Source organism: Thalassophryne amazonica, chromosome 9, assembly GCF_902500255.1.
Source record: "Thalassophryne amazonica chromosome 9, fThaAma1.1, whole genome shotgun sequence".
NCBI lineage: Eukaryota > Metazoa > Chordata > Actinopteri > Batrachoidiformes > Batrachoididae > Thalassophryne > Thalassophryne amazonica.
The window spans coordinates 117,147,451-117,168,957 of NC_047111.1; the positions used below are offsets into that span (position 1 = coordinate 117,147,451).

The 21,507-nt window shown below is 41.8% G+C and overlaps 1 protein-coding gene across 1 annotated transcript in view; it reads right to left on the minus strand.

Annotated features, from left to right (window-relative positions):
* LOC117518005 (C2 domain-containing protein 2) overlaps nucleotides 1-21,507 on the minus strand; it is a 170,063-nt gene that overhangs the window by 9,922 nt on the left and 138,634 nt on the right. Inside the window, exons 5-10 of the mRNA XM_034179120.1 lie at nucleotides 14,835-14,951; nucleotides 12,978-13,083; nucleotides 11,735-11,843; nucleotides 11,535-11,599; nucleotides 11,285-11,400; nucleotides 10,288-10,459 (exon numbers count right to left, since the gene is read on the minus strand). Coding sequence (XP_034035011.1) covers nucleotides 10,288-10,459; nucleotides 11,285-11,400; nucleotides 11,535-11,599; nucleotides 11,735-11,843; nucleotides 12,978-13,083; nucleotides 14,835-14,951 — 685 coding nt within the window. The remainder of the gene's footprint in view (nucleotides 1-10,287; nucleotides 10,460-11,284; nucleotides 11,401-11,534; nucleotides 11,600-11,734; nucleotides 11,844-12,977; nucleotides 13,084-14,834; nucleotides 14,952-21,507) is intronic.

Below are 21,507 nucleotides of genomic sequence, written 5' to 3' on the forward strand. Positions count from 1 at the left end.
CCCCTCTACACCCTGGCTGCGCCTAGAAATTCTGTCCATAAAAATAATGAACAGAACCGGTGACAAAGGGCAGCCCTGGCGGAGGCCAACGTGCACTGGAAACAGGTTTGACTTACTACCGGCAATGTGAACCAAGCTCCTGCTGCGGTCGTACAGGGACCGGATAGCCCTTAACAAAGGACCCCGGACCCCGTACTCCCGGAGCACTCCCCACAGGGTGCCCCGAGGGACACGGTCGAACGCCTTCCCCAGATCCACAAAACACATGTGGACTGATTGGGCAAACTCCCATGAACCCTCGAGCACCCAATGGAGCATGTAGAGCTGGTCCAATGTGCTGCGACCAGGACGAAAACTACACTGCACCTCCTGAATCTGAGGTTCGACCATCAGTCGGATTCTCCTCTCCAGTACTCTGGAATAGACCTTACCGGGGAGGCTGAGGAGTGTGATCCCCCTATAGTTGGAACACACCCTCCTGTCCCCCTTCTTAAACAGAGGGACCACCACCCCAGTCTGCCAATCCAGAGGCACTGTCCCCGATCGCCAAGCGATGTTGCAGAGGAGTGTCAGCCAAGACAGCCCCACAACATCCAGAGACTTAAGGTACTCAGGACGGATTTCATCCACCCCAGGAGCCTTGCCACCGAGGAGCTTTCTAACCACCTTGGTGAGTTCGGCCTGGGTAATGGATGAGTCCGCCTCTGAGTCTCCAGTCTCTGCTTCCTCTTCGGAAGACGTGACGATGGGATTGAGGAGATCCTCGAAGTACTCCTTCCACTGCCCGACAACATCCCCAGTCAGGGTCAACAGCTCCCCACCCGCACCGTAAACAGTGCTGGTGGAGAGCTGCTTCCGCCCCCTGAGGCGTCGGATGGTTTGCCAGAATCTCTTCGAGGCCGACCGATAGTCCTCCTCCATAGCCTCCCCGAGCTCCTCCCAGACCCGAGTTTTTGCCTCTGCGACCGCACGGGCTGCAGCACGCTTGGCCTGCCGGTACCTGTCAGCTGCCTCTGGGGTCCCACCTACCAACAAAGATAAGTAGGACTCCTTCTTCAGCTTAACGGCATCCCTTACTTCCGGTGTCCACCACCGGGTTCGGGGACTGCCTCCGCGACAGGCACCAGAGACCTTGCGACCACAGTTACGAGCAGCCGCATCGACAATGGAGGTGGAGAACATGGTTCACTCGGACTCCATGTCTCCAACCTCCCCGGGATCTGGGAGAAGCTCTCCCGGAGGTGGGAGTTGAAGACCTCGCTGACAGAGGGTTCCGCCAGTCGTTCCCAGCAGACCCTCATGATACGTTTGGGCCTGCCAGGTCTGACCGGCTTCCTACCCTCCCAGCGGTTAAAATTTAACCAAGGACCACTTACCCACATTTCAACAACTGAAGTACAGTAGTATTCTTGAATGCCTCAGTTAATGTCAAATCTCAACAAGACTGACATAACATCCCTATTGTTGCGGCTGTGGGGGGAAAAAGGTGATGTGGATTTATTCATTGCAGATCGGTCCAACGTGATCAGAATGTGTCCAATGAACATAATTTTTGTCTGTATGTAATTGGGATGCCGAGGATCATGTTCAGTAATTAACCTTCCGTGAGAAATATGTGCGGAAATACAATTTTTGACTCCTTTCTGTAGCCCTTTTGGTCTAATTTGTGTGGAATATTCAGACTATTCTATTAAGAACCATAGGAGAAATAGGGATTTGTAAGTAAATATTGATGTAGTTTAAGGATATATATATATATATATCAAGGTTCTGTGCTAGGACCAATTTTATTCACTTTATACATGCTTCCCTTAGGCAGTATTATTAGACGGTATTGCTTAAATTTTCATTGTTACGCAGATGATACCCAGCTTTATCTATCCATGAAGCCAGAGGACACACACCAATTAGCTAAACTGCAGGATTGTCTTACAGACATAAAGACATGGATGACCTCTAATTTCCTGCTTTTAAACTCAGATAAAACTGAAGTTATTGTACTTGGCCCCACAAATCTTAGAAACATGGTGTCTAACCAGATCCTTACTCTGGATGGCATTACCCTGACCTCTAGTAATACTGTGAGAAATCTTGGAGTCATTTTTGATCAGGATATGTCATTCAAAGTGCATATTAAACAAATATGTAGGACTGCTTTTTTGCATTTACGCAATATCTCTAAAATCAGAAAGGTCTTGTCTCAGAGTGATGCTGAAAAACTAATTCATGCATTTATTTCCTCTAGGCTGGACTATTGTAATTCATTATTATCAGGTTGTCCTAAAAGTTCCCTAAAAAGCCTTCAGTTAATTCAAAATGCTGCAGCTAGAGTACTGACGGGGACTAGAAGGAGAGAGCATATCTCACCCATATTGGCCTCTCTTCATTGGCTTCCTGTTAATTCTAGAATAGAATTTAAAATTCTTCTTCTTACTTATAAGGTTTTGAATAATCAGGTCCCATCTTATCTTAGGGACCTCGTAGTACCATATTACCCCAATAGAGCGCTTCGCTCTCAGACTGCAGGCTTACTTGTAGTTCCTAGGGTTTGTAAGAGTAGAATGGGAGGCAGAGCCTTCAGCTTTCAGGCTCCTCTCCTGTGGAACCAGCTCCCAATTCAGATCAGGGAGACAGACACCCTCTCTACTTTTAAGATTAGGCTTAAAACTTTCCTTTTTGCTAAAGCTTATAGTTAGGGCTGGATCAGGTGACCCTGAACCATCCCTTAGTTATGCTGCTATAGACGTAGACTGCTGGGGGGTTCCCATGATGCACTGTTTCTTTTTCTTTTTGCTCTGTATGCAACCACTCTGCATTTAATCATTAGTGATCGATCTCTGCTCCCCTCCACAGCATGTCTTTTTCCTGGTTCTCTCCCTCAGCCCCAACCAGTCCCAGCAGAAGACTGCCCCTCCCTGAGCCTGGTTCTGCTGGAGGTTTCTTCCTGTTAAAAGGGAGTTTTTCCTTCCCACTGTAGCCAAGTGCTTGCTCACAGGGGGTCGTTTTGACCGTTGGGGTTTTACATAATTATTGTATGGCCTTGCCTTACAATATAAAGCGCCTTGGGGCAACTGTTTGTTGTGATTTGGCGCTATATAAAAAAAAATTGATTGATTGATATATATATATATATATATAAAATATACACACACACACTAGAGTTTTTCACAAAATTCTGTTGTACCTGCATTACTAGGGAGTCTCCACCAGGTGGAGATATCACTCCATTTCAAGGACCGAATGACAAACCCACCACTTTTAGTAGCGCATATGTGGAGTTGTCCATTTTTATATGAACTGCATCATTTTCCATCATTGGTTTTGAAGTACTTCAGAAGTATTTCAGTTGTATTTTTGTATTCAGTAACTAATTACATTTCAGAGTAATCCTACCCAAATCTGACATAGTAATGTAAAAAACTCTGATGATCATCTTTGATCACTTTGATTTAAAAAAATAAAAGTGTAACTGAGACAAATTTGGCTTGTGGTCTGCAGACAAAGATTGAAGCCCTTGTTTTAAGATTGTGTCCAAAAGGTCTGCCCATTTTCTATATTACAGCTTTTATATCTAGTGATACTTGATGTCAAACCAACCAAAACTTAACCTGCATAAAATACAGATTGATGATCCAGTGATCAGAATGGTTTTATTATAGGTCTCATCAATATGAAGGTCTTTCTGCATCATTGTCTAATTTTAAACATCTTATACAGTAGTGTTCAGAATAATAGTAGTGCTATGTGACTAAAAAGATTAATCCAGGTTTTGAGTATATTTCTTATTGTTACATGGGAAACAAGGTACCAGTAGATTCAGTAGATTCTCACAAATCCAACAAGACCAAGCATTCATGATATTCACACTCTTAAGGCTATGAAATTGGGCTACTAGTAAAAAAAAGTAGAAAAGGGGGTGTTCACAATAATAGTAGCATCTGCTGTTCAATCAATCAATCAATTCTTTTATATAGCGCCAAATCACAACAAACAGTTGCCCCAAGGCGCTTTATATTGTAAGGCAAGGCCATACAATAATTATGTAAAACCCCAACGGTCAAAACGACCCCCTGTGAGCAAGCACTTGGCTACAGTGGGAAGGAAAAACTCCCTTTTAACAGGAAGAAACCTCCAGCAGAACCAGGCTCAGGGAGGGGCAGTCTTCTGCTGGGACTGGTTGGGGCTGAGGGAGAGAACCAGGAAAAAGACATGCTGTGGAGGGGAGCAGAGATCAATCACTAATGATTAAATGCAGAGTGGTGCATACAGAGCAAAAAGAGAAAGAAACAGTGCATCATGGGAACCCCCCAGCAGTCTAAGTCTATAGCAGCATAACTAAGGGACGGTTCAGGGTCACCTGATCCAGCCCTAACTATAAGCTTTAGCAAAAAGGAAAGTTTTAAGCCTAATCTTAACAGTAGACAGGGTGTCTGTCTGCCTGATCTGAATTGGGAGCTGGTTCCACAGGAGAGGAGCCTGAAAGCTGAAGGCTCTGCCTCCCATTCTACTCTTACAAACCCTAGGAACTACAAGTAAGCCTGCAGTCTGAGAGCGAAGCGCTCTATTGGGGTGATATGGTACTACGAGGTCCCTAAGATAAGATGGGACCTGATTATTCAAAACCTTATAAGTAAGAAGAAGAATTTTAAATTCTATTCTAGAATTAACAGGAAGCCAATGAAGAGAGGCCAATATGGGTGAGATATGCTCTCTCCTTCTAGTCCCCGTCAGTACTCTAGCTGCAGCATTTTGAATTAACTGAAGGCTTTTCAGGGAACTTTTAGGACAACCTGATAATAATGAATTACAATAGTCCAGCCTAGAGGAAATAAATGCATGAATTAGTTTTTCAGCATCACTCTGAGACAAGACCTTTCTGATTTTAGAGATATTGCGTAAATGCAAAAAATGCAAAAAGCAGTCCTACATATGCTGTTGACGCTACAAACTCAAAAACTATTATGTTCAAACTGCTTTTTTAGCAATCCTGTGAATCACTAAACTAGTATTTAGTTGTATAACCAGTTTTTCATGATTTCTTCACATCATAACTCTTCTGCACATGTCTTATTTAACAGAGGGACTTTGCGGGGGATTCTTGCAAATAAATTAGCTTCACACAGGCGTCTTCTAACTGTCACAGCACTTACAGGTAACTCCAGACTGTCTTTGATCATCCTGGAGCTGATCAATGGGTGAGCCTTTGCCATTCTGGTTATTCTTCTATCCATTTTGATGGTTGTTTTCCGTTTTCTTCCACGCGTCTGTTTTTTTTTGTCCATTTTAAAGCATTGGAGATCATTGAAGATGAACAGCCTATCATTTTTTGCACCTGCGTATACGTTTTCCCCTCTCCAATCAACTTTTTAATCAAACTACGCTGTTCTTCTGAACAATGTCTTGAACGTCCCATTTTCCTCAGGCTTTCAAAGAGAAAAGCATGTTCAACAGGTGCTGGCTTCATCCTTAAATAGGGGACACCTGATTCACACCTGTTTGTTCCACAAAACTGACAAACTCACTGACTGAATGTCACACTACTATTATTGTGAACACCCCCTTTTCTACTTTTTTTTTTACTAATAGCCCAATTTCATAGCCTTAAGAGTGTGAATATCATGAATGCTTGGTCTTGTTGGATTTGTGAGAATCTACTGAATCTACTGGTACCTTGTTTCCCATGTAACAATAAGAAATATACTCAAAACCTGGATTAATCTTTTTAGTGACATAGCACTACTATTATTCTGAACACTACTGTATGTTTAATAGTTTGTAAGGTTTTAGGCGTGCAGACCCTGAAGCCAAAGAACATCAATTTTATTAGATTAATCAGTAAATAATATTGGCCTTTCTTAAAATAAGTAAATAAATAAAACTTATTATTGTCATTTTCCACTAGTGTTTTAATTATTAAATTAAATTTGTCAATAGTTGTGAATTGTGAAAGTAGAGAAAAAATTACTCATAACCATCCCAAAGACGTATCGTTATCTTTGGCTGCTTTCAGTGATGCCGGTATTTGGTTAGACTCTGTCTCAGATTGTTCTGTCTGAGTTATTTTCATTAGTTACTTCATCCAAACCATCAACATGTTTATTAGACCCCATTCCTACCAGGCTGCTCAAGGAAGCCCTACCATTATTTAATGCTTCAATCTTAAATATGATCAATCTATCTTTATTAGTTGGCTATGTACCACAGGCTTTTAAGGTGGCAGTAATTAAACCATTACTTAAAAATCCATCACTTGACCCAGCTATCTTAGCTAATTATAGGCCAATCTCCAACCTTCCTTTTCTCTCAAAAATTCTTGAAAGGGTAGTTGTAAAACAGCTAACTGATCATCTGCAGAGGAATGGTCTATTTGAAGAGTTTGTCAGGTTTTAGAATTCATCATAGTACAGAAACAGCATTAGTGAAGGTTACAAATGATCTTCTTATGGCCTCGGACAGTGGACTCATCTCTGTGCTTGTTCAGTTAGACCTCAGTGCTGCTTTTGATACTGTTGACCATAAAATTTTATTACAGAGATTAGAGCATGCCATAGGTATTAAAGGCACTGCGCTGCGGTGGTTTGAATCATATTTGTCTAATAGATTACAATTTGTTCATGTAAATGGGGAATCTTCTTCACAGACTAAGGTTAATTATGGAGTTCCACAAGGTTCTGTGCTAGGACCAATTTTATTCACTTTATACATGCTTCCCTTAGGCAGTATTATTAGACGGCATTGCTTAAATTTTCATTGTTACGCAGATGATACCCAGCTTTATCTATCCATGAAGCCAGAGGACACACACCAATTAGCTAAACTACAGGACTGTCTTACAGACATAAGGACATGGATGACCTCTAATTTCCTGCTTTTAAACTCAGATAAAACTGAAGTTATTGTACTTGGCCCCACAAATCTTAGAAACATGGTGTCTAACCAGATCCTGGATGGCATTACCCTGACCTCTAGTAATACTGTGAGAAATCTTGGAGTTATTTTTGATCAGGATATGTCATTCAAAGCGCATATTAAACAAATATGTAAGACTGCTTTTTTGCATTTACGCAATATCTCTAAAATTAGAAAGGTCTTGTCTCAGAGTGATGCTAAAAAACTAATTCATGCATTTATTTCCTCTAGGCTGGACTATTGTAATTCATTATTATCAGGTTGTCCTAAAAGTTCCCTGAAAAGCCTTCAGTTAATTCAAAATGCTGCAGCTAGAGTACTGACGGGGACTAGAAGGAGAGAGCATATCTCACCCATATTGGCCTCTCTTCATTGGCTTCCTGTTAATTCTAGAATAGAATTTAAAATTCTTCTTCTTACTTATAAGGTTTTGAATAATCAGGTTCCATCTTATCTTAGGGACCTCATAGTACCATATCACCCCAATAGAGCGCTTTGCTCTCAGACTGCAGGCTTACTTGTAGTTCCTAGGGTTTGTAAGAGTAGAATGGGAGGCAGAGCCTTCAGCTTTCAGGCTCCTCTCCTGTGGAACCAGCTCCCAATTCAGATCAGGGAGACAGACACCCTCTCTACTTTTAAGATTAGGCTTAAAACTTTCCTTTTTGCTAAAGCGTATAGTTAGGGCTGGATCGGGTGACCCTGAACCATCCCTTAGTTATGCTGCTATAGACTTAGACTGCTGGGGGGTTCCCATAATGCACTGAGTGTTTCTTTCTCTTTTTGCTCTGTATGCACCACTCTGCATTTAATCATTAGTGATTGATCTCTGCTCTCCTCCACAGCATGTCTTTTTCCCGGTTCTCTCCCTCAGCCCCAACCAGTCCCAGCAGAAGACTGCCCCTCCCTGAGCCTGGTTCTGCTGGAGGTTTCTTCCTGTTAAAAGGGAGTTTTTCCTTCCCACTGTTGCCAAGTGCTTGCTCACAGGGGGTCGTTTTGACCGTTGGGGTTTCTCCGTAATTATTGTATGGCTTTGCCTTACAATATAAAGCGCCTTGGGGCAACTGTTTGTTGTGATTTGGCGCTATATAAATAAAATTGATTGATTGATTGATATTAGATATCATGGTCAGGGGCGGATCTACTGGGGTGACATGGGGTGGCAACTGCCACCCTAAAAATAGCTCTTGCCACCCCAGTTGCCACCCCAATCAGAAGTGGGTGACATTTTTTCAAAAACGGGACCTCGCGAATGACTTTAACCGGCGAAAATCAATGCTCTCTGAGCGCCCTTGAATGCAGCTTTGCGCTCTTCCCCCCCACCTGTTGTGACGCCGAACTTTCCCTAAAAGACACGACGACACGCCAGCACACACGGCTGCCAGGAAAACTCTGCGGAGAAAAGAAATATAAAACTGATACATTCACCAAGTACTGTATAAATTAATAAACAATGAGGAATAAGTTTTCAGCTGTATTTTTATTAGGGCGGAACCTCTTGTTTCCCTCGTCGTTTCAGGTGAACTGAAAACAAGGACGGACGTCAACACTGGTCACATCAGCCGGCAAAACTTTCTCTGTAGCTAGACTTCAGCTTTACTCGTGTCTCTCATAGATATTAGGGATGTTTCGTCCAACCTTAAAGTCGTGTTATGTTAACAAAAGTCTGTGCACGCGTGAGGCAATGTACGCTTTTTAGGTTTCACTTTCATTTCATAACGCGACAGTGGAGCACTTTTTATTGCTGAGGGGAGAAAACACTTTGTTGTGGATGATGATGGTGGTATGTGGTAGATGATGCTGTTTCTACAGCACTTCATGCCGCGCTGACCCACTTGGAACAACGAGGGAGCTACGCAAGAATGCTCTTTGTGGATTTCTGCTCAGGGTTTTAACACCATCCTTCCACAACGTCTGGTGTCCAATCTGGCAGACCTTGGACTCCCTCCACTCACCTGCAGCTGGATATTGGACTTTTTGACAGACCGCTCCCAAAGGGTCAGGCTGGGTTCCAACATCTCCACTGCTCTTAGTCTTAGCACCGGCTCACCACAGGGCTGTGTGCTTAGCCCGCCCCTCTACACTCTTTACACCTATGACTGTGTCCCTACCCACCCTAGTAATAAGATAATAAAGTTCGCAAATGACACGACAGTAGTCAGACTCATCTCAGATGACATAGGAGAGCTAGCCTACAGGGACGAGGTGGAGCGGCTGGCAGAGTGTTCAGTCAACAACCTGCTCCTTAACACTGCAAAAACAAAGAAGCTTGTTGTTGACTTTAGAAGGAACAAGTCTGACATCCAACCACTTTTTATCGGGGGGGTCTTTGTGGAGCGGGTGCTGGTGTTCAGGTTTTTCGGCATTGAGCTGGAGAACAGCCTGACATGGCGCACCAACACCAAGGAGCTGCTGAAGAAGGCGCAGCAGAGACTGTACTGCAGAGACTGTGAGAATCCTCGGGAGGAACAGTCTTCCTCAGAATCTGCTTCTCGCCTTCTATCACTGCTCCATAGAGAGTGTGCTCACATATGGACTGTGTGTTTGGTACGGCAGCTGCACATCCTCAGAGAAGAAGGTGCTACATAGGGTCATTAGGGCAGCAGAGAAGATCATAGGCTGCCCCCTCCCCACACTGGAAGACATTTACACGTCCAGATGCTGCAGGAAGGCAATAGATATTTCAAAGGACGTCTCACACCCTGGACATTGTCAGTTTCAGCTCATGCCATCAGGCACTCTTCAAGGTGAAATAGTATGTTCAGTATGCAGTACATCTGGTGGCAGTCTTTTTCACCCAGTGCAACCTGTGACCGTACCATTCCTGTCCATAAACAGTGCAATTTGTTTTATATTTTTTCTTTTTAGATGTTTTATTCCTGTTCATAGTCAGTGCAATATGTTTTTTTTATGTTTTTAAACTATTTATTACTCTTAACTCACGAGCCGAAGCACTTTCAATTTTGTTGTGACTTTGTAAAAAGTAACAATGACAATAAAGACTATCTATCTATTAAACTTTGGAATAATACTCTACATCTTCTAAATCCACCCATCACCTTATACAGATATAAAAGTGGATTAAAAGCAGAGCTCCTGTATGAGTACTTATAATGTTTATATATTACCTGGTTTTAACTGATTCAAACATCTTATACTTCACGAATTGATTTAATTCTTTTGTTTATTGTTGTGATATTTTTTTTGGGGGGGGGGGGGGGGTTCCAATAAGCCTCTTTGGCTTCTACCTCTCCCCTGCACAGTATATTCATAATGAGTCTCAGATGCCGTGTGCCTCAGATGCATCAGTAACAGATCAGGTGTCTCCTGCCAGTGATTTCTGACACTTTTACCAGAGGCGTGCGCGCTGTGGCTCTGTACCTGCATTGAGTCCGGGAGGAGGGAGTGATCGCCCTGGTTTGCTCTTCACTGCAGTGACGGTGGTGACTACTGTGCCACATGGCATGACTTTTCGGTCCATCTCTACCCGCTTTGCGGAGGCCGGGGTGGGTGGCTGCCAGGACCTCACCTCACTGGGGTCCAGGTAGGTAAACTGAGGAAAACAATTCTCAACACTTATTACACACTTCTGATTTCCATACATAAAATTTGTTAAAGCTGTTATGTAAGAGCTCAGACAATTTGTCTGTTGAAGAAAGGCACAATAACCGATAAACTCCCCATTTTCAAATAGGAAGGGGCACAGCCAACAAACGTGGAATCCATCAACGACGACACTTCAACAACTGCTCCACCAAATCCTTGTACAGACTGTTGGCAGTGTGCTAACTTATTTGCTCATGCTCGTGTTGAACGTTTTCCCACTGTTTCTTCTACGAAAATGGCAAAACATCAGCAAAATGATAACCAGATCATAAAAGATGAGGACAAGTGCTAATCTGGTTTGCAAGTTTCTCATTTGGTATGATCATTTCTATGAAGATATCTGTTTTAGTCCCACCCGAAGTGGAGAAGAAAGAAGTAAGTAAGTCCTATAAAGGCCCCTCGGTGCTGGTGTTGATTCCCAGACACAGTGATGTGAACCGAATGAGACTCTAAAGCTCCCCCTCCATGGGACGCCAGTCCATCAAGGTTGCTTCCCCAGCCAAGGCACCTACCCATTTACAGACTGGGGTACTGCATATGAAATGTTTTGTTCAAGGACACAGGTTGTGGGACTGGGAACTGCACCCCTGTTTTCATATTGGTAACCCAACTCTTCATCCCACAGAGTACCAACCCCACCCAAAGTGTGGTCCAAATGAATCTACACAGCCCAGAGAGGGACAGATGGAGACAGAGACTATCTGCGATGCAACAGGCTTTAAAATTCCTCATCTAATTTTAACACATCTGATAATTTTATGTGTTAACTTACATCAGTAGTAAGTGATCCAGCCACTCCATCTTTGGTCACGAGTGCAAAAGTTTGCTGTCCTTTGGGCTGCTTCTTCACCAGATCAAAAGACACTAACGCCTGACCCAACAAGGAATCTGATGAAGAGAAGTGTAGGTGGGTAAGCAAGTGACAGTCAGTTCTTAATGGGATAACATCAGTCCGTGTTTTATATAATAAATAAAAGCAAGCATTTCTTTTGTTTGACCAAAGTGGTTGTTGGCACTCTTACTCTGTTGAGGTTGTTCTTCATTCAGCAGCTGAATATTGAGCTCTTTTGATCGTCCATTCAAGTCACTGGTGAGGAAAAAACAGGCCAAAATGCCAAAAAAGTAAAGAAAAAAAAAAGGAAAAACAAATGAAATGACTCATTTTCTTTGCACCGATTTATGATGATGCAAGTATTTTGCTCTGAGCCACATTAAAACTTACAAGATAAATGGCTGGTCCCAGCCTGGATTGGTTGTGTTCTTTAGAACTGAGGTGCTAAACCTCTGTGGGGGGTCATCTAACTGCAGTACACATACAGGATTCATGCTGCCTGCAAAAACAGAATAAAACACCTCAGTGAGCACCGCTGTGTGAATGAAAAACTTTTAGAACCTCCTAACAGCTTATGAAGCAAGTGCAGACCACCACCCCCAAAATCAGTTTTCCACCTTTGTGGTTTTTCCTCTTTATGCTCTTTGAAATATTGTGGACATGACTGTTAAAAAACACAAAAAAACAAGCAAGTTTTATGAATAACCTTGAGCTGTCAAAATCTGCAACTCAGTACCTCCCTTATGAGTCAGAATTTACGAATACCTTAATTTATGCAGAGCACAGTATGAATCTAACAAAAATTTAGAGAGTACAAAAAGGAAAAAGAAAATTAAAGGAAATTAGACACAGCTCTCCTAGTGGTGTAGATTACATGAGCTTAATTTAAAAGGAGTTACGTGAAAGGTTTCTGTAAACTCAATGAGACAACTTTAATATTAAACAAGAAAAAATAGTTTAAAACTGTAATAGTGTAAAAAATAAATCAATAAATTCATAAACTTAAATGAAACTTTGCATCATACCTCTTCTAGTCAGATTATATCTACCAAATTTGAAATAAAAAAATAAATCATTGTAGCTTTTCTGCTATCTCATGGACAAAAATATATTGAAATGAAATTCCAAGTCATAACAATGGACCAACACCTTTTTTTGGGTGGGGAGCACAACAAGGATTGGGAAATAATGTTTCACAAGCCAGTTTTCAAGTACAGTACATGCTAATACTGATTTAAAACATATATGATGAACTTTGTTAAATATACAGTGCAAACGTAAACACTGTAGATTATATTACTACAAGTTTATCAACATATTACTAATATAATAAAGTTGGATAAAATCAGAAAATGTATTGCATTTTATTTGACCGATACACAGATGACCCATGTTCACTCATTTTTACTATTCCTGAGCAACACTGGCTTTGACGGAACTTTTTTGTCTGTTTGACCTGTGATCCTCGAAGTTATCTTATGACTTTGTGGTCGCTCATAGATGTGGTCAGAGATGACTGGGTGTTTGATGGTAGGACTGAACTCCAGACAGAGTAATGAAAGAGCTGTAACCATTTATTTGGGATAGTTAGAACCTGGATGATCTGAAATGACCATAGAGACGAGAAACCAACCTGCAGCATCATCCTCCGGACTGAGCGCCACCCGAATGTTTTTCACCAGCAGCCTCCATTCGTGGGCACGGGGAGGTTTAGGAGGAGAAGCTACTTTGTTGCAAGCCTGCAAAAACAAAATCACAATAATAACAACAACAACAATAATAATCAACCAGAGAAGGTACACAAAATAAAATAAAAAAATCATTTTCCCTTAATATTTGCAATAGTAATAAACAATATAGCTCAAGCAAAGTGTTATAATAAAAAAGTCTGTAAGCGATGTACAAGATTCCAAAACAACACACAAAAGACACAAAAAGATGCACAAATAGGGAGAGCTGTAAGCCGCAGCATCTGCGCACGCCGCCATCTTGTCGTCTAAGCGTGGAGCGTGTGGAGTCCTTCAGGTTCTCTGCTGACCTCTCCTGCTCAGTCAACACTGCAGCACTGGTCAAGAAGGCCCAGCATTGACTACACTTCTTGAGGGTGCTCAGGAAGGAACAATTAAGCACACCCCTGCTGGTGACCTTCTATCGCTCCACTATAGAGAGCCTGCTGACCTACGCAGTGTCAGTGTGGCACTCCAGCTGCACTGAAGCTGACAGGAAGAGACTGCAGAGGGTAGCAAACACTGCCCAAAAAAATCATCTACCAGCTACACCTCCTGTTGTCTTAGTAGGGCCAAGAACATTCTCAAGGACAATACACACCCCAGCTTTCACCTCTTCAACCTGTTGGCCTCTGGCAGGCGCTACAGGTCCATACAGGCCAGGACAAACAGACTCAGAGACAGTTTCTTCCCCAAAACCATCACCATGTTGAACAATAATCTGCACTAAAAATGGACTATATTAGGTACTGAGTCGCACCATATCTATCTCATTTGTAGCACAGGACTTTTGCACATTTTTCAGTTGTTACATTGTTTACATCGCCTATAGTTGTCATACAGTTTTACATTTCCTTTTGCACTCTCTCAATTGCTACACTGTTTACACTGCCCACATGTTACACAATTTTACATTTCAGCAAAGGACTTCGCGTTTTTCTTTATGTTATATTGTTGTGTATTCATGTTATATTGTCTGGTATTGCACTGCGTGCACATTTTAAGGAGCAGCCCCCCTAATCTCGTTGTACTATGCAGACTGTGTTTGCTGTGTATAATGACAATAAAGGCTTTCTATTCTATTCTATTCTATAATAATGATCATTGGGATGAGATTGCAGCATCACTGTTCAGTCAAACATTCTCCTTGCTCACTGAAGTGAATTAATCTCTGAACCACCTACCAACAAAGTGGCCAATTAAAGGTGAATTTAACTATTTGAATTCTATCTGCTGCATATTTAAAATGATTTGTGACAGAAGCAGAACATAAAGATGTTTTGGTCACAGTAGGAGGCTCGAATGAGAATTGACAGAAAAAGCTTTCTTCTCAGAGTGGATGATTTGAATTTGAAGTAAACTGAAAGGCAAAACACTCTCTAAGGGATACAAAATCCTTGAAAGAAACTCCAGAACTTATTTTTGCTGATGCAGCAATTAAAAAAATAAGTGTGCAAGAAACACTCAATAATCGAACACCTCAGCCAAATATAAAAACTGTATTTTTCCAGGATTCCATCATGCATGCCCTCCGTCAGTATTACTAATTAATCATATGTTACTACAGCATCATTGTAGATTTTTCCAAACTGATACCTGCCCTTATTGCCTTAGCTACAAAAGAATACAGCCTGTGGTATTGAAATGTAAAGACCTGAGATGTGCACACATTGCAGTATCTAGACTGTGAAGGGCTAACATGGTCAGCTGTGTGTGTAGCTGTTGTTAACAGATAATGGGGTCAGAAGGACTCGTTCACTCACCTTGATGTCTGAGGTGCGAGCAGACTGGCAGCTCAGCACCAGAGATGGGTGCGTCGCACGTAGTAATTTACTCAACTGCTCCTTTATTGCCGCTACGCAGCAAGCGTTACTACTGTCCTGGTGGTGAGATGTGACAACAAACCACTGATAAATTAATACACACAAAGAAAACACACTGAACAAAAATATAAATGCAACACTTTTGGTTTTGCTCCCATTTTTCACGAGCTGAACGCAACGATCTAAAACATTTTCTGTATACACAGAAGACCTATTTCTCTCAAATACTGTTCACAGATCTATCTAAATCTGTGTTAGTAAGCACTTTTGCTGAGATAACCCATCCCACCTCACAGGTGTGCCATATCAAGATGCTGATTAGACGCCATGATTATTGCACAGGTGTGCCTTAGACTGCCCACAATAAAAGGCCACTCTACAATGTCCAGTTTTGAGACATTGCAAGTTTTGAGGGAGCATGCAATTGGCATGTTGACTGCAGGAATGTCCACCAGAGCTATTGCCCGTGAATTGAATGTCCATTTCTTTACCATAAGCCGTCTCCAAAGGAGAAAATCTGGCAGTACATCCATCAAGCCTCACAACCGCAGACTACGTGTAACCCCACTAGCCCAGGACCTCCACATCCAGCATGTTCACCTCCAAGATGGTCAGAGACCAGCTACCCGGACATCTGCTGCAACAATCGGTTTGCAGAACCATAGAATTTCTGCACAAACTGTCAGAAATTGTCTCAGGGAAGCTCCTCGGCATGCTCATCATCCTCATCGGGATCTTGACCTGACTGCAGTTCAGTGTCGTAACCAACTTGAGTGGGAAAATGCTCACATTCAATGGTGTCTGGCACACTGGTGAGGTGTTCTCTTCACAAATGAATCCCGGTTTTCATTGTTCAGGGCAGATGGCGTGTGTGGCGTCATGTGGGTGAGCAGTTTGCTGATGTCAATGTTGTGGATCAAGTGGCCAATGATGGCGGTGGGGTTATGGTATAGGCAGGCGTATGCTATGGACAACAAACACAGGTGCATTTTATTGATGGCATTTTGAATGCAAAGAGATACCGTGAAGAGATCCTGGGAGCCATTGTTGTGCCATTAATCCACAACGATCACCTTCTTCCTGGAAGCTGAAAACATGCCAGTTCTTGCATGGCCAGTATACTCACCGGACATGTTACCCATTGAGCATGTTTGAGATGCTCTGGATTAGCGTATACAACAGCGTGTTCCAGTTCCTGCCAACATCCAGCAGCGTCACACAGCCAATGAAGAGGAGTGGACCAACATTCCACAGGCCACAATCAACAACCTGAGCAACTCTATGTGAAGGAGATGTGTTGCACTGCATGAGGCAAATAGTGGTGCATGCTCCCCTCCACAGCATGTCTTTTTCCTGGTTCTCTCCCTCAGCCCCAACCAGTCCCAGCAGAAGACTGCCCCTCCCTGAGCCTGGTTCTGCTGGAGGTTTCTTCCTGTTAAAAGGGAGTTTTTCCTTCCCACTGTCGCCAAGTGCTTGCTCACAGGGGGTCGTTTTGACCGTTGGGGTTTTTATGTAATTATTGTATGGCTTTGCCTTGCAATATGAAGCGCCTTGGGGCAACTGTTTGTTGTGATTTGGCGCTATATAAATGAAACTGATTTGATTTGATTTGAAATGGTGGTCACACCAGATACTGACTGGTTTTCTGAACCCCCCCCCAGACTCCCTCAATAAAACAAAACTGCACATTTCAGAGTGGCTTTTTATTGTGGCCAGTCTAAGGCACACCTGTGCAATAATCATGGTGTCTCATCTGCATCTTGACATGTCACACCTGTGAGGTGGGATGGATTATCTCAGCAAAGGAGAAGTGCTCACTATCACAGATTTATACAGATTTGTGAACAACAGTTGAGAAAAATAGGTCTTTTGTGTTTGTAGAAAATGTTTTAGATCTTTGAGTTCAGCTCATGAAAAATGGGAGCAAAACGAAATAGGGCTGCAACAAACGATTATTTGGATCATCGATGAATCTGATGGGGTTTCGACACGATTAATCGGATTAGCGGGGAAATTTTAAAAAATGTGCCAGGGAAACAATTTTTCTCTCCTTCCATCACTTTATTTAACAACAGAACATTATTTGAAAATTTAAAATACTTGAAAATCAACAAACTCTCAAATGTCCCTTGGCTGTTGAAATATAAAATAATAAAGAATAAAACAGTTTATAATAAAGAACAAAAATAATTATTTCAAATGGCATTGCTTTATCAAAGGGCTGAGTTGCCATAAAACAACATTGAAACATATAAATGTTATAAAATACGTATATGGTGAAAAAAGAGATATTTTTATTGGGCAAATGAGCAATTAGCATAAACAGTTAACCATCAAACCTAAATCAAAAACCGTAGCCGACTCATTATATGTGCAACATTCTCTGAATAAATTGGAAACTATGTGGTCATTTCACAATGACACATGTGACTCATGTCTCTTTCTCTAAAATTGTATTGTAGCATTATTAGTTATTATTACTATTATTATTGTTGCTATTATTATTAATATATAAATAAAAATAAATTAAAAAAATATTATAATTTGTAATACATTTGACTCTTTCACGACAACAAACGCTCAGCCATTAATTATTATACAGAAAACAAATGCACAAACATGCTGAAATGCTAGCAGCTTAATGCTAACTTTAACACTGAAAACGCCATAGACATGCTAACATGTTAGCATCGGTGTTAGTATAAAATACATCTATCAACTGTTTCAGAAGACCATAACAGGTCAGTTTAACATAAAAAGGTAAATATTCCTCACAGACATATGCTCTTTAGGGTTTTAGTGGGGAAAAATTAAGATAAAGCCAAATAAAACAAATGAAACCAATGAAGCAGCAGCTCGAAGCACTCCTTCACTGGTTCAAGATTCAAAGCAAAGCTTGGTTGATTATATGGAAGAAACGAAACATTTGCGGTAAAACAAAGTTATTTAGCAACTAATCGATGACTAAATTAGTTGACAACTATTTTAATAATCGATTTAAATTGATTAACTCGATTAGTTGTTTCAGCTCTAAACACAAAAGTGTTGCCTTTATATTTTTGTTCAGCATACTTGGATAAAATTCTTGTTTCCATGCGGAAAATTATTATTTATTTTGTAACGGCTGAGTGGATCCTTGTTATTTGATTGGTGCTTTGGATGTCACGTGACATGGACTTTTTGGTCCCATTTGTGTTGCGTTGCATTTAGCGTCCAAATATGGTTCCATTTACCGTGCAAATTTGGTTCCATACGTTTTGTACGATTGCACACTGCAAGACCCGCCCATGCACATGCTAATGGGGGCGGTGTTTAGCTAAAAATGGCAGAGTTTGTTTTGCTGACGGACAACAATTTGAACAAGCTAATTGACGGTGCTAATTTTTCTAACACACACACACACACACACACACACACACACACACACACACACACACACACACACACACACACACACACACACACACACACACACACACACACACACACACACACACAACAAATCCACTACGCCATAAGCCTGGAGGCATGAAGAGCTGTTAGGATGAAAAGCTGGACCAATTTCTGACACGATTTGTCGCTGGACTGAGGAAGTACACAAAGTTTTTTTTTTGGAAGTATCATGGACTATCTAACTGTTTTTCCAAGTTGACTGAGAACAAATTTGGACTCCTATTTAAAGTTTGTGTTCATGTCAAAGTTCATGTCAAAGCACTACACCAAAATGTAAGTCCCTTTTCTGTTGTTTAGAAATTAATATATCAAATGACAAGCATCTATTTTAGCTGTTGTACAAAACAAATAGTGAATGTTTTTACATTCTTTTGGTGAAAGCCGGAACATACCATTCAACTCTGCTTTGCCTCGCTGAATGGAACATTCCATCTTTTACCTCATAAAATACAACCCCAATTCCAATGAAGTTGGGACGTTGTGTAAAATGTAAATAAAAACAGAATACAATGATTTTCAAATCCTCTTCAACCTATATTCAATTGAATACACCACAAAGACAAGATATTTAATGTTCAAACTGATAAACTTTATTGTTTTTGTGCAAATATTTGCTCATTTTGAAATGGATGCCTGCAAGTCATTTAAAAAAAGCTGGGACAGTGGTATGTTTACCACTGTGTTACATCACCTTTCCTTCTAACAACACTCAATAAGCGTTTGGGAACTGAGGACACTCATGATTGGGTATAAAAGGACCATCCCCAAAAGTCTCAGCCATTCACAAGCAAAGATGGGATGAGGATCACCACTCTCTGAACAACTTAATGAAAAAATAGATCAACAGTTTAAGAACAATGTTTCTCAACGTTCAATTGCAAGGAATTTAGGGATTCCATCATCTACAGTCCATAATATAATCAGAAGATTCAGAGAATCTGGAGAACTTTCTACAGGTAAGCAGCAATCAATCAATCAATCAAGGCCAAAAACCAACACTGAATGCCCGTGACCTTTGATCCCTCAGGCGGCACTGCATTAAAAACCGACATCATTGTGTAAAGGATCTTACCTCGTGGGCTCAGGAACACTTCAGAAAACCATTGTCAGTTAACTCAGTTCATCGCTACATCTACAAGTGCAAGTTAAAACTCTACCATGCAAAGTGAAAGTCAAACATCAACAACATCCAGAAACGCCACCACCTTCTCTGGGCCCGTGTTCATTTGAAATGGACAGACGCAAAGTGGAAAAGCGTGCTGTGGTCTGATGAGTCCACATTTCAGATTGTTTTTGGAAATCATGGACGTCGTGCCCTCTGGACAAAAGAGGAAAAAGACCATCCAGATTGTTACCAGAGCAAAGTTCAAAAGCCAGCATCTGTGATGGTATGGGGGTGTGTTAGTGCCCATGGCATGGGTAACTTACACATCTGTGATGGCACCATCAATGCTGAAAGGTACATCCAGGTTTTGGAGCAACACATGCTGCCATCGAAGCAACATCTTTTTCAGGGACGTCCCTGCTTATTTCAGCAAGACAATGCCAAGCCACATTCTGCACGTGTTACAACAGCGTGGCTTCGTAGTAAAAGAGTGCGGGTACTAGATTGGCCTGCCTGCAGTCCAGACCTGTCGCCCATTGAAAACGTGTGGCGCATTATGAAGCACAAAATACGACAACGGAGACCTCGGACTGTTGAACAACTGAAGTCGTACATCAAGCAAGAATGGGAAAGAATTCCACCTACAAAGCTTCAACAATTAGTGTCCTCAGTTCCCAAACGCTTATTGAGTGTTGTTAGAAGGAAAGGTGATGTAACACAGTGGGAAACATACCACTGTCTCAACTTTTTAGAAACCTGTTGCAGGCATCCATTTCAAAATGAGCAAATATTTACACAAAAACAATAATCAATCAATTGAATATAGGTTGAAGAGGATTTGCAAATTATTGTATTCTGTTTTTATTGACATTTTACACAACATCCCAACTTCATTGGAATTGGGGTTGTACGAGGGCTGTCAATAAAGTAACGGTCCTTTTTATTTTCTTCAAAAACTATATGAATTTCATTCATATGTTTTTACGTCAGACATGCTTGAACCCTCGTGCGCATGCGTAAGTTTTTCCACGCCTGTCGGTGACGTCATTCGCCTGTGAGCACTCCTTGTGGGAGGAGTCGTCCTGCCCCTCGTCGGAATTCCTTTGTCTGAGAAGTTGCTGAGAGACTGGCGCGTTGTTTGATCAAAATTGTTTCTAAACCTGTGAGACACATCGAAGTGGACACGGTTTGAAAAATTAAGCTGGTTTTCAGTGAAAATTTTAACAGCTGATGAGAGTTTTTGAGGTGATTCTGTCGCTTTAAGGACTTCCCACGGTGTGAGACGTCGCTCAGCGCTCTCAGGCAGCGTCATCAGCCTGTTCAAGCTGAAAACCTCCACATTTCAGGCTCTATTGATCCAGGACGTCGTGAGAGAACAGAGAAGTTTCAGAAGAAGTCGGTTTCAGCATTTTATCCGGATATTCCACTGTTAAAGGAGATTTTTTTAATGAAAGACGTGCGGACGGGTCCGCGCGTCGGCTCGCAGCTGCCGCGACGCTCCGCCACAGGAAAAACACCTCTGCTGGAAGCCTTAAGGACAAGTTGGAACATGTCCTGCTGTTAATTTCTCATATACTCACTCCACTGAAAGCCATCAAAAGCTGCCTGGATTTTACAAATGGTTATCAACATGGAGGTGTTTTTCCTGTGCCGCCGCACCGCGTCGGCTGCGTCCTGACGCGTGGACCCGTCCGCACGTCTTTCATTAAAAAAATCTCCTTTAACAGTGGAATATCCGGATAAAATGCTGAAACCGACTTCTTCTGAAACTTCTCTGTTCTCTCACGACGTCCTGGATCAATAGAGCCTGAAATGTGGAGGTTTTCAGCTTGAACAGGCTGATGACGCCGCCTGAGAGCGCTGAGCGACGTCTCGCACCGTGGGAAGTCCTTAAAGCGACAGAATCACCTCAAAATCTCTCATCAGCCGTTAAAATTTTCACTGAAAACCAGCTTAATTTTTCGAACCGTGTCCACTTCGATGTGTCTCACAGGTTTAGAAAAAATTTTGATCAAACAAAGCGCCAGTCTCTCAGCAACTTCTCAGACAAAGGAA